This window comes from Pipistrellus kuhlii, unplaced genomic scaffold, assembly GCF_014108245.1.
Source record: "Pipistrellus kuhlii isolate mPipKuh1 unplaced genomic scaffold, mPipKuh1.p scaffold_m20_p_23, whole genome shotgun sequence".
Taxonomy (NCBI): Eukaryota; Metazoa; Chordata; class Mammalia; order Chiroptera; family Vespertilionidae; genus Pipistrellus; species Pipistrellus kuhlii.
The window spans coordinates 6559992-6573048 of record NW_023425522.1 but is presented as its reverse complement, the minus strand read 5'-3'; the positions used below and the strand labels follow the sequence as shown (position 1 = coordinate 6573048).

General features: G+C 39.7%; 1 protein-coding gene across 3 annotated transcripts in view; it reads right to left on the bottom strand.

Moving 5' to 3' along the window:
• LOC118726889 (myosin-2) overlaps positions 1-13057 on the bottom strand; it is a 54228-nt gene that overhangs the window by 31260 nt on the left and 9911 nt on the right. For all 3 annotated transcript variants that reach the window (XM_045586528.1, XM_036452186.2, XM_036452185.2), the window contains exons 15-34: positions 12694-13003; positions 12008-12081; positions 11062-11149; positions 10857-10974; positions 9521-9644; positions 9298-9434; positions 7633-7888; positions 5276-5518; positions 4986-5162; positions 4755-4900; positions 4581-4671; positions 4103-4492; positions 3374-3500; positions 2585-2703; positions 2243-2439; positions 1366-1549; positions 1109-1274; positions 882-1006; positions 407-715; positions 116-319 (exon numbers count right to left, since the gene is read on the bottom strand). In XM_045586528.1, coding sequence (XP_045442484.1) covers positions 116-319; positions 407-715; positions 882-1006; positions 1109-1274; positions 1366-1549; positions 2243-2439; positions 2585-2703; positions 3374-3500; positions 4103-4492; positions 4581-4671; positions 4755-4900; positions 4986-5162; positions 5276-5518; positions 7633-7888; positions 9298-9434; positions 9521-9644; positions 10857-10974; positions 11062-11149; positions 12008-12081; positions 12694-13003 — 3585 coding nt within the window. The remainder of the gene's footprint in view (positions 1-115; positions 320-406; positions 716-881; positions 1007-1108; positions 1275-1365; positions 1550-2242; positions 2440-2584; positions 2704-3373; positions 3501-4102; positions 4493-4580; positions 4672-4754; positions 4901-4985; positions 5163-5275; positions 5519-7632; positions 7889-9297; positions 9435-9520; positions 9645-10856; positions 10975-11061; positions 11150-12007; positions 12082-12693; positions 13004-13057) is intronic.

The window sequence follows — 13057 nt, the reverse complement described above, 5'->3', positions numbered from 1 at the left end:
TACAGTGAAAATTTGGTAGAAGTATAAAACTTGGCTGTCAGATATAGATTTAAGCTTATATTTTCTGGGATACATGCACATTTATTAAAGGCGAGTTCTTTGTGCTGAATCTCACCTGGGTGTGCAAGAGCTGGACACGCTCACTGGCATCCAGCAGCTCCTGTTCTGCGACTTTCCTGCTCCTCTCCGTCTGCTCCAGAGTGGCCCTCAGCTCCTCAATCTCAGCCTGCAGCAGGTTGGCTCTGCGCTCAACCATGGCCAGCTGCTCCTTCAGGTCCTCCTGGCCCCGGAGAGCATCATCCAGGTGCAGCTGGGTGTCCTGTGGGGTGAAAGATCATTGAGACATCTTGTTCTCAGGGCTTCAGCCACCCCAACTGCACTGGGACCATCTCTTGACCCCATTTACCTTGAGAATGCCTTGGGTGTTCCTGTAATTCCTCAAGGCCTCAGCAGACATGCGGTTGGCATGGTTCAGCTGGATTTCCATTTCATTCAGGTCTCCCTCCATCTTCTTCTTGATCCTGATGGCATCATTCCTGCTTCTGATCTCAGCATCCAGCGAGCTCTGCATGGACTCCACCACTCTAATGTGGTTTCTCTTCAGTTGGTCAATCTCCTCATCCTTTTCAGCAATTTTCCTGTCAACTTCGGACTTGACTTGGTTCAACTCCAGCTGGATGCGCAGGATCTTTCCCTCTTCATGTTCAAGAGATGCCTTAGTGACAGAAAGGGTGACATTAGTGGGGAATGGAAACATTTGAAAGTTTTCCTGCACACCTTTTCTTTCACAGACTTTGTGATTTTTATCTTTTTATTCAATTTGTAGTGGATGGGCCTAATTCTTTTCTGAATGTATTTGTAATGCACACTTTGACCTGTACCTCTGCTTCCTCTAAAGCAGCCTGAAGTTCGGCCTTTTCTTGTTCAATTTGCTTCTTTATTTTCTCCAGTTCGTGGATACGTTTCCCTCCTTCTGCAATCTGCTCAGTGAGGTCAGAAATCTCCTCTGTTGTTGGGGTGAAAGGCAGGTAGAGATTTGGTCAGACAGAGGACATAAGAGAAAGGTTCCTTCAAGGCCTGAATATCACTGAGAGTGAAAGGAACTCACGTTGCAAGTTTTTGTTCTCTCGTTTCAAAGTTTCTAGCTGATCCAGGGATTCCTCATAGGCATTCTTCATCTTGAACAGCTCAGTGCCAAGAGAGCGGGCCTCCTTCTGGGAAGCCTCAAGTTCAGCATGGGCTTCCTCATACTTCTGTTTCCATTCTGCCAGGATCTGAAAAGCCGAGGGTGGTTACGTACTGGACAGGAAGGGGGCGGGGGGGGGGGTGGAATTAGGGGAGAGCAAGGGCTGCTGCAGAAATTACCTTGTCAAAGTTCCTCTGCTTCTTGTCCAGGGCTGCGCAGGCAGCGTTAGTTCTCTCCACATCAAGCATGAGGTCCTCCACCTCATTCTGTAATCGCTGCTTGGTCTTCTCGAGGGAGGCACACTTGGCGTTCACAGCTTCTACATGTTCCTCGGCGTCCTGCAGACGCTGGGCCAGCTTCTTCCTTGAAGATTACAGATATTTGTAGAGAGAAGTGAACCAAAACAAGAATTGTGAACTATTACCTCACTGAAAGGTATTGGAAACTTTCATGTTAAAAATATTCATATTAAAAATATCCATTCACTTATTGGAGAGATATTGATGAGCTCCCTTTTATGAACGAGACACTGGGTACACAGCAGTGAACAGGATAGAAAAAGGTCCTTATCTCATGAAGCTTCCAAACAAGTGGGAGAGAAACAATGAGCAAGTGAGGAAATGCATAATAGCATAATAGCATCTGCTGATGTAAGTGCAATGAAGGGAGTGGGGGGAGGAGAGGAAGTGGTGAGCAACTATTCTAGGTAGTTAGGGAAAGCTCCTTAGAGAAGGTAACATTTGAGTCGAAATCTAGGAGTCTGAGTGTGAGCTGGAGGGAGGTTGGGATAGAGTATTCCAGACAGAGGGACAGGCAAGTTCTATGCCCTGAAGCAGCAATGAGCTTGTGTGCTTGACCAACAGCAATAAGTCCTAATTATCTGTCGTTCTTTATTTCCTTAACCAGAGATTAGACAAAGAGGGCAGAGATCATGTTTGTTTTGTTCATTCTTCACAGAAGACATTTATGGGCTAATAAATGGACTCTTCAAAGATTGTATCTTTCTGATTCAATATGCAAAGAATTTTGTACATTCTCTCATATCTGTGCACATACTTGGCCTCCTCCAGCTCCTCTGTGCGCTGGATGGCATCCGTCTCATACTTGGTCCTCCACTGGGCAACTTCAGTGTTGGCCTTGGACAGCGCCCTCTGCAGCTCAGCCTTGGATTCCTGCTCCTCCTCATACTGTTCCCGCAGCAGGTCACAGTCATGGCGGGCTGACTGCAGGGCATGGGCCAGGGCGTTCTTGGCCTGTGGGAATAGTTACATCTTCATTTTACTGGATATTTAAATGTTTAATCATTAAATTTCAAAATCTTTTAAATGTTGATGTAATGGACTCCAATTAGGGTCAGATCATGGGAGGGGGGAGAGAATGAGTCATAATAATAGTTACCTTTATCTCCTCTTCAAGTTGCCTCTTTAATTCCTCAATTTGTTGAGTATATGCTTGTTTGCCCCTTGATAACTGAGACACCATCGCTTCTTTTTCATCTAGCTGACGTGAAAATTCACCTGATAGGCAAAGGAAATAACAGCACTTTTTTAAGTGAAGAAAAATTTTGCAAGTATATATTAGAAATAAATTTTAACTTTTAAACTCCCTTCAATTGAGTGCTCAAAGGATTGAATTATTTATTGACATCTTCATGCTTAATGTTTTTTCTGATTTTTATGGTGAAACATATTAATCGGAATGAATAAATACACTTTAAATATTTTTGTTTTCTCCATAATTTGTTCTTTCAGGGTTATATGTTACTGTATAAAACCTGCTGATAACATTCAGAGAAGGGAGCTAATGTGCCTAATTGTACCTCATCCCATTTTATAAGACTTGTTAGAGACTGGGTTATCCATTGCTCTCCTCAGGAAGTTGGTTCACGGTGATATAAAGAAGCTTGGTCTAAAACAGAAGCTCTGGACCCACGTTGGGGTATTTCTTAACCCCACACTCCTCTCATGGTGGCCAAATAGTCAAGGCCTCTCTGGAGCAGAACTTAATGCAGTCTTTTGAAGCCTCTATCTCCAATGTTGTCCCCAAGTGACCTTGAAAGTTTGAGTCTGAGCTGTTCAGTGAATCACCCGCTCTCAGTTGCTTTTATTAGGTTTTTCCATCACCAAATCAGTTGTTTCTAACCACATCACCTCCACTCTTAGGCAGCATAGAAGAGGAGGGAGTTACCAGATTCAGTCTGCAAGCGGCCCCTCTGAGCGGTCAGGTCATTGATCAGCCGCTGATGCTCTTCTTCCTTCGATTTCAGTTCGCTCACTTGGTCCTCTAGAGTGCGGCACATTTTCTCTAGGTTTCCCTGTGTGAGACAACACAAAGGAGTAAATGAAGATATTTTAACATAATTTAGCTGTAGTTATGTTTATTTTCAGATATGAAATAAATAAAATTTTCTTACATGTAATATGATATAGACAGTATATTTTATGCTGTCCTATGTTGAAAATATACATTGGGATTTTTCAAAAGCTAATTGTGAAGCTATGTTCAATATTATAAAAATTTTTATAATTATGGTCTAAATTTAAGATTTTTTTAAAGAATTTTTGGTATATTTTCTAAAAGTGTGTTCAATATTTCACTGCCATTCTGTTGCTTATTGAATAATTGAGAGTACTTGAGACCTGTGTTCTTCAGTTGGAGACCTAGAGAACACAGATGGTCTATGCTCAAAGGGATGCTTTTATTCATTATTGGTGTGATGGGGTCAATGTGCTTTACTTCTTTGATTTCACATTCTTCAGATGTTCAGTAGAAATGATACAAACACTAATGTCTTTCCTACAAAACTCCTAGATTACTACATAGAACTGTCTCATGTGTGTAAAGTACCCTGTGCCTTTATGATGTGAGCTAAAGGATTATTGTTGTTAACAACCAATTTTTCAGACTCAGTAGTACCTTTGCTTTAGAGACTATTTCTACATTACTAGCGAGGTCATCGATCTCCATCTTCATCTCGCTCTTCTCCTTCTCCAGCTTCTGCTTGACCCTCTGCAGGTTGTCAATCTGCTCCCCGAGCTCGGCCACACTGTCTGCGTGCTTCTTCCTCAGAGCGGCTGCTGTGGCTTCGTGCTGCAGGGTGGCCTCCTCCAGATCCCTGCGCATTTTCTGGAACTCAGCCTCCCTCTTCTTGTTCATCTCAATCTGGGCTGAAGTTGCCCCACCGGCTTCTTCCAGCCGCTCACTGATCTCCTCCAGTTCCCGGGAGAGGTCAGAACGCTGCTTCTCTGCTTTGGCCCTAGAGGCCCTCTCTGCCTCGATTTCCTCCTCCAGCTCCTCAATGCGGGCCTGGGAGTGATGAAAAACACAAACTTAGCTTGTGTTAGTAATTTTATCATGTTGAATTCCACTGACAAAAACCAGGTACTTAACTTACCTGTAACTCCTTTATCTTCTTCTGCAGCTGCATCCCAAGGGCCTGTTCATCTTCAATCTTGCTTTGCAGATTGGTCATTTCAAACTCTTTCCTTTTTGAAAAGTAGCAAAAGATAACAATTGAGTCCATATCCACTATTGGAAGCATGTTCATAAGTAATTATTTTATACTTACTTTTTTAACTTTTCATCAAGTTGTTGTTTTTCGTTTTCAATGTCCATTATGGACTCTTGGGTCAACTTGAGGTCACCTTCAAGTTTCCTCTTAGCCCTTTCTAGGTCCATGCGAAGTTTCTTTTCTTGCTCTAAGGACCCTTCAAGCTAAACATAAATAATGTCGAGTTAAAGGTTTGCTTAGCCTTTTTCAAAAAATATATGTATTTTTTCTTGATAATCCTAGACTTACATCATCCACTTGCTGCTCTAGCTTGATTTTAGATTTGGTCAGGGTGTTCACTTTGTCCTCTTCTGCCTGCAGGTCATCCAGGGTCTGCTGATGGGCCTCTTGGAGGGCCTTCTTCTCCTTGGTCAACTTTGCGATGGTTTCATCCAGGCCTGCCATTTCTTCTGTGAGGTTTTTCACCTTAGGAAGTAAAAATACTTTGCTTTACATGCTACATTTTGGTGAATTCAGTTTTGTGTTTATATTCCATAAAAATAATAAAAACATAGACTTTTCTTGTGTATATTTCATACCTTGTTCTCTGTGGCATGCTTTTCCTTTTCAACCTTGGCCAGTGTCAGCTCAAGGTCATCAATGTCTTTCTTCAGTTCTGAACATTCGTCCTCCAGTTTCCTCTTTTTGGCCGTCAGCTCAGCATTGATCTCTTCCTCATCTTCGGCTCTCTCAGTCACCTCTTTGATTTTGGCTTCAAGCTGGATTTTGGTTTTGATCAGCTGATCACATCTTTCCTCTGCATCAGCCAAGCTTTCAGCTTCCTTGATTTGGGAACAAAATCAAAATTGAGAATAAAGAATGAAATCTTTCCAATGATAACAGTGTAAATTTCTGCTATTCTTTTAATTTAAACTTTTGTGAACCATGTGCTATGTGCAATGCAGGATATTCCATGTTGGGGAGGGGGGGGGGGGCGCGGATGTATCAGTTATTGTCTTGTGCCTTTAGTAGAGTATACACTTGTTCCTTGGTATCCCTGAGGGATTGGTTCCAGGATCACCTTATGGGTGCCAAAATCCACCATTGTTCAAGTCACTTATATAAAATGGCATAGTATTTGCATGTAACCTACAAATATCCTCCCATAGACTTTAGATCATCTCTAGATTACTTATAAAACTGATATATGGTAAATGCTATAAGTAGTTGATATACTATATTATTTAGGCAATAATGACAAAAACATCTGTACCTGTCAGTAGAAACACAATCATCACAAGCCTGTCTTACAGTATATGTCAGCAATAAAACAACATTTTCCCTAATATTTTCAACTTATAGGATATGAAGGGCCATAGATTAGAAAGCCTATCCCCTAAAAGCTACCATTAATTCAGAAAGCTATGTGACATAAGAGTTCAGAAAAATTATATCAGAGATGGTTCTGCAAATAAATAGAATTTAAGTTGGGCCTTGATAGATGAGTAGGATTTGGTTTTTAGAAATCAATTTATTGGGGGAAGGAGCAGGAAGAGAGAATGCATTCCTTCAGGAGACATTCAGGATGCAGCTGCTACTAGACTATTTCTCTTTGTGATTCTATAGGATGATCCTGATCATGCTCTAAATTCAAGTTGAGGCATAAAGTAATCAAGAAATTCCTGGCAATCTGCTATGTTTCCAGTTAAAAAGGTTGGGGATATACAGGAAATGAGAGAGGAATTGATGTGCACATTTATCAGTGAGCCTTCACAATCAGCCTTTGAGTACATAAAAGAATAAAATGTGTTCCTTAGAGCCATGTGGTGGATATAATAGTATAGGACAGATTCTAAAATTCTTAAAGGACAAGAGAAAAGATTTGAAGATTGTGGGGGAAGAAAAACACCTTTTTCCTTTTGTAATCTAGAAGAAGGAGTTGTTACACCCCAAAACTTGACTGAAGAGAACAATCTTTAACAAGAAAAAAATGTGATTTTGTGATGAGTAAATGATGCCATACCAATTCAATTCAAACCAAGTGAAAGGCAGTCTTAAAAATCATGCATTAGCGTTGATGGAATTAGTTCTAAAAGGGTTGATTCGGGAGTGAGCAGTGAGCAGGCTGGAAGGAGGAAAGGAGAGTTGGCAGGCAGAGCAACTCAGTGCTGCTGCAGAAATCTGGGTATGACATGGTGGGCACTGACTGTGGAGGTGGACTAGAAAGAGAGTCTGAGTTTCGGAGATCAATAACAAGCAACAATTCAATAAAATTTGATGCAGAATACTGCAGTTGTCAGCTGGATGTATTGTGATTCATGATCCATGAACATCTAGAAGTTGAAGAAACTTTTAGAGAAAAAGTCACTCTCTCCATGCTACCCTCCCTTAATATTCTATTTGGGATCTTTTTATATGAAAATCACTTTCAAGCTGAGACTGGTTTGGCTCAGTGGATAGAGCGTCAGCCTGGGGACTGAAAGGTTCCAGGTTCAATTCCAATCAAGGGCATGTACTTTGGTTGCGGGCACATCCCCCAGTAGGGGGTGTGCAGGAGGCAGCTGATCGATGATTCTCTCTCATCAATGTTTCTAACTCTCTATCCCTCTCCCTTCCTCTCTGTTAAAAATCAATAAAATATATATTTTTTTAAAAAGAAAGAAAATCACTTAGAACTGTCTTCAAAGGAAAATAAGTCATAAATTCTATAGTTTGATAAAACTGCAAAGTGAGAGACAACATTCTACCTCAGATCTACTTCATTGTCCTGGTGCTGGTGTGGAGGTGGTTATCGGGCAATAAAGGAATATTTGGACTTTATTAGTACAATCAGAATGCTTTCACTTTTTCCTACAGTGTGTTTCTCACACTGACTACCCAACTTAATATCAGTGGGGAGCATATCTGTAGCATTTATATCCTGATTAGCAGTACCCAGGATAATACCAGCACTTACAGACTGAACTTGGAGCTGCAAGTCATTTTTCTCTTGCAAGAGTGACACCATCTTTTCTTCAAGTTCCTTCCTTTTTGCCTCTGATTTGGCAAGTTCTTCTTTGGTCTTCTCGAACTCTTCCTTCATGTTGGCCATCTCCTTCTCGGTCTCCGCACTCTTGAGGAGGGGCTTGATCTTGAAGAAGAGCTTCATCCAGGGCCAGTGCTTGACGTTCATGAAGGCACGGACATTGTACTGGATGCAGAAAAGGGCTTCTCTGAAATGACACAGAAATATCAGTGTAGACTCATGCAAATTGGATATTGTATGGATGATAAAATCAGATGAAATCTTGGCAATGAGAGTTTGGGGTGCTGCCCCACTGTGTTCTCAACTGTGTTCTCAACAATGAAAAACATTGATTTTGTGGTGTTGGTCAAGGACTTGCTAATCACTTATTTCTCTAATTCAGTGCTTCTCAAACTTGACTGTACACAAAATCATCTAGAGGGCTTATCAAAACATTGTTTCCTGGACTCTATCCCCAGAGATTTAGGTTCAGAGGATCTGAAGTGAAACCTAAACATTTGCATTTTTATCAAGTTTGCAAGAGACGCTGATGATGCCAGTCCAAGGACCACCCTTTGAGGAGTTTGGCTCCGCCTCAGCACTCTCAGGGTTTTCTATGAGAACACCAGTAGGAGGAGGGAAGGGCAACTAGCTTCTGAGGGATGTGAGACATGGTATAAATAAGCTCATTAAAAACAGAATTTCTTTGAAAATCTCTGGTTTTATATTTTAATATTGTGTGAATTTTGCATTCTACCCTATATCACATTCATTTTCATCTAAATTATTTTTTTAAATTATCCTCATATTTAGGCAATTAACTGCCCAAATATATATCTAGAAGGTCAAGATACTTATTATTTTTAATTAAAGATAATATAAACATATTAGCATAACTAGAGGTGATAGAAAAAAATTTGTTTTATATAAATTCTTTATATATTTACATATACATACATATATGTATGGGTGTACCTATGACAAATAGAAAATACATTTTTCACTATGGATCTCATTCATATGCATCCTGCAGTTTGAGATATCTTAGTCTTGAAACTCTGACCCTGTATCATATTAGATCATTAGAAAACTATATATCTGGTGACATTGTCTTAGCTTACTGAAGAGAAAATTTTCACAGATAAATTCCCTTAATATTTTAAATCATGATAGTTTGATAATAGAAATAATCATATGGAAGAAGTTGTTTATGTGTCTTCTTGTATAAAACCACTGTTGAAAATACTGTCTGCTATGCAGTTCAATGTATCTTATTTAGTAATCAACCCAATAAATTCATATTAGAACCAAGTGCTAGGGCAAACTTTGTCTCTGCTTACTCACTGGTATATTTTCTATATCTATATCTATATCTATATCTATATCTATATCTATATCTATATCTATATCATCTATATCTATTCTACAATATATCTACATCTCCCCAAAACATTCAACATGATCTCTACCTAAGTCTTCTGGTACATGTATATCTTCACTTCAGTGCAGGACTCAGATTCATTCCTTATTACCTTATCATATCTGAGTCTTAACTGTAAGCCTCCTCAAATGTGTTTCTGAAGAAGGAAGACATGAATAAACAATATATTTACATACCTCCTCTCCACCATCTTCTTGTACTCCACTCTTGCCAAGAACCCTCTGCACCTGGCCTGAGTTCGGGTAATCAGCTGGGCCAGCTTATCATCTCGCATCTCCTCTAGGAGCCCCAGAAGACCAGCTTTGAAAAAGACCTGTGGATGAGCAGAGTTGTAGATCAGAAATTTTACATCAACTTCAAAGCAATAGAAATAGCGTCAAGTAGACTTTAGAGACTTACCTTGGTGTGACCAAATCTGTACTGAGTGTGGTCAATGTCAATGGATGCAAGGAGCTTCTCAGAAGCCTTCTTGCTGTCAATGAATTGTCCTTCAGGGATAGCACTTGCATTTAATACCTTGTATCTGTTAAAGTACATAGAGTTTTTTTTAAAAAAAAAAACTTGGTTTACTGATAATACTAATAATAACTAAGCCTTAAATGATCCATTAAACAATCAAAGTTTCTGTTTTAAAATTTATTATGCTAATTGAGGCCCAATGCATGAAATTCGTGCAAGGGGCTCAGCCCTCTCAGCCTTGGCTTTGTCCGGAAGGTCATCCACCAGGATGTCTGGAAGGTCGTTGGCTGTCCATTCTAAATAGCATATTACGCTTTTATCATTATAGATTTTGTTCACAGGAAGTTTTACCCTCCTGCATAGTTGTAACTTTCTGCCTCATCAAACCTTGTTCTCATGAAAGGGTTCTATAATCTTATTCCCATTAAGGTATAGATAACTAATAAAATATAGCATGTTATTCTTGCTAGATGCATTTGCTTTTTAAGGTCCTGAGTCTAAGAAAGCAAGATTTAATGGGGAATCTGGTAGAAAGTACTCTAGGTATATGGAACTGATCTAAAATCAAACATAGGAGTGCTGTAGGTCTTGGATACTGGAATTCTCTGTCCATCCCCCCAGACCCAGACTTAGGAGAGACCAACTCCCTACAGCTGTTACTCAGCCTCTTGTCCACTTTGCCTTTTATTTGATTCTCAAGATGGATTTATCTAGGAAGGAGAATAGGGAGCTGAGGAGCTATTATTGTGACATGATTCTGCAAACCACTAGGAAATTAGTGTATGAGAGAAAAAGATGAAGATACAAAAGAAGTGACAGCAAATGACTTACTGATAGCTATATATGTGTGAGCAAGTTCCTAACTCAACCACTTAATAACCATGTAACTTTGGGTAAGTAACTTAATTTCTTTTAGCTTCAGGTTATTCGTCTATAAAATGAGGTCCTGGTAGTACTTCCTCTGCTGAGTTTTTATAAGCACTAAATGAGATAATCCAAATTTATTAAGCACTCAAAAATTATAATATTCATAATTATCGAAGTTAATGTGTACACCTATGAGTTAACCCAGAAGCTTGGTAAATTCAATAAAAAGTTTGCAGAGTACTTAAATATGTAGTCTGTCTTTATTTTAAAGGTGTTTTGAGGCTTATACTTTTCTACTCTTTGTGGAAAATTACTATAAAAAATAAAGGCATATTTTCACTAAACTGTTTTGCCTGCATTAAATATATTTATGCTAAGCTTTAAGTTGCACCATTTAGGAGAATCTGACCTCTGTTTGAAGTCTGCATAAATGATTCTGCTTGGGAATCCCTTTCTGCAGATTCTGATGCCTTCCAGCACACCATTACACCTCAGCTGGTGCAGGACAAGTTCATGCTCCATAGCCCCTAAAAAATACATATTTATTCATTAAGAGTTTGTTTAAAAGAATGTATGGCCATCATGCATTATGCCTTCATTCTAGAACTTCTTACCAGGAGTTTTTGTTTCATTGGGGATGATACACCGCACAAAATGGGGATGGGTACTCCTGAGGTTGGTCATCAGCTTGTTCAAATTCTCCTGTAATGTCAGGAAAAATCCCATTATTTCAGCCTTTAGACTAAGCATTTGATGATGTCTATAAAATCAGTGTCTATGGTAGAGTTGAATGACCTACATGGAGCATTTTCACTTAAGGTAACACCTTGACATGCTTCTCCTGAGATGCAGTTTCTGCCTGAGTACTTCCTTTTCCACGTGAGGGGCCAAGAGTTGCACACATAAAGAATCTGACACATGATTCTTTTTATTGTAGACAAATACTGTCTGTCTTTTTACCCCCTGGTCACCCATATGCATTCACAAGGCCATTGCCTTCCCATACTAGATGGTCACACTTTCTTCTCCTAAACCCAGTGGTTTTCCAAGTAAGAAAATACATGCCTGCACCACATTTGGACTTTTTTTTCTTATAAATATGGCTCCCTGTTTCCCATTATATCAATGTTTAGACTATAAATATATTTTATAAAGGGAATAATTCTACCAGTTATAATTGAGAATTGACCAGATTAAGAACAAGGATATCATATTGCATTGCTTATAGGCTAGCTGTTAGATTTTCATTAGTCTTACTGATTATTTTGTCTCTTGAGTACATGCCATTGCTTATGTTTATGACTCAACTAAATTATAAATTAAAGAGTATCAAGTTCTATAAAACATTCTATAAAATATTGTTTATTACTTGACTTAACATGAAAGATGAGCTAAAAACTTCTGAGCAATTTAAAGCTCTTCTCCCCAAAGTTAAATTAACACATGTCACTAGGTAAAGTCAGCCCTTTTCTGAACACTTGTGAAAAGAAGACCCTTTGATTTTGATTTTAACAGATTGCTAAAGTAGCTGGGGAGTGTCAAGAACAGTTTCTCCCTTACTCTGAAAAGGGCAGACACCGTCTGGAAAGAAGACCCCTTCTTCTTACCACCTTTCTTGCCACCACCACCTGCCTCTGGAGAAAGAATAAGAAAAGATGTCACTCAGATACAATTTTGAATTAACAGGGCTATTTCTTGCCTATTTGCTGATTTTTTTGCTGAAGTGAACATTTCTTGACACCACTAGGCTCTCTGTTGGACTCGAATGAATCGTATATGCCAACCATGTTTGCAATCACTTTTCTGTAATTTTATTTCATCACTGGGAAATGAAGAGGACATTTGTCTCACTATATGGAGAAGGAATCCTCAATATTAGGACACTTAGGGACACTATAGTTTAAAAATCATCAATAGAAGCTAGAGTTGAGAGGCATAAGTTTGTCATTATATTATGTTAAATACCCCCAGATACTCAATATCCAACAGATGTGGAGGGAGAAGCAGGAAAGAATCAAGAAAGCCGAGATTTTGCTATGGATGAGATCCAGGCAGTTCCTCTCTGACCCTTTGCAATAGGCCAGAGGCAACCACAGGGGAACAATTACAACACAACCTCCTTACTCAAAATGTGGAGACACAATGGGTTTGGCCCAGCAATTCTGCGAGGACTCTGAGATCACCAGCCTCAATTTAGCACCACATTTTGTAACACTGGAGAAAGTGTTAGATTTTTTGAGCAGTACCTGCTTCAGCAGTTTGAGCTCCAGAGAAGAGGAAAGCTAATGTTTTCAGTGAAGACTTCTGGTACAGCCCGACCACGGTCTCATTCAGGGGGTCCTTGTTCTTGTCAAGCCAGCCAGTAATGTTGTAGTCCACGGTGCCCGCGTAATGCACCAGCGAGAAGTGGGCCTCAACCTTGCCTTTGACAACCTTGGGCTTCTGGAAGTTGTTGGACTTTCCAAGATGCTGCTCATACAGCTTGTTCTTGAAAGAGGTGTCTGTGGCCTTGGGGAACATGCACTCCTCTTCCAGGATGGAGAAGATGCCCATAGGCTAGAAGCAGACCACACACAGTTATAATTCTATGTAAGCATTTTTCTCTGGGCA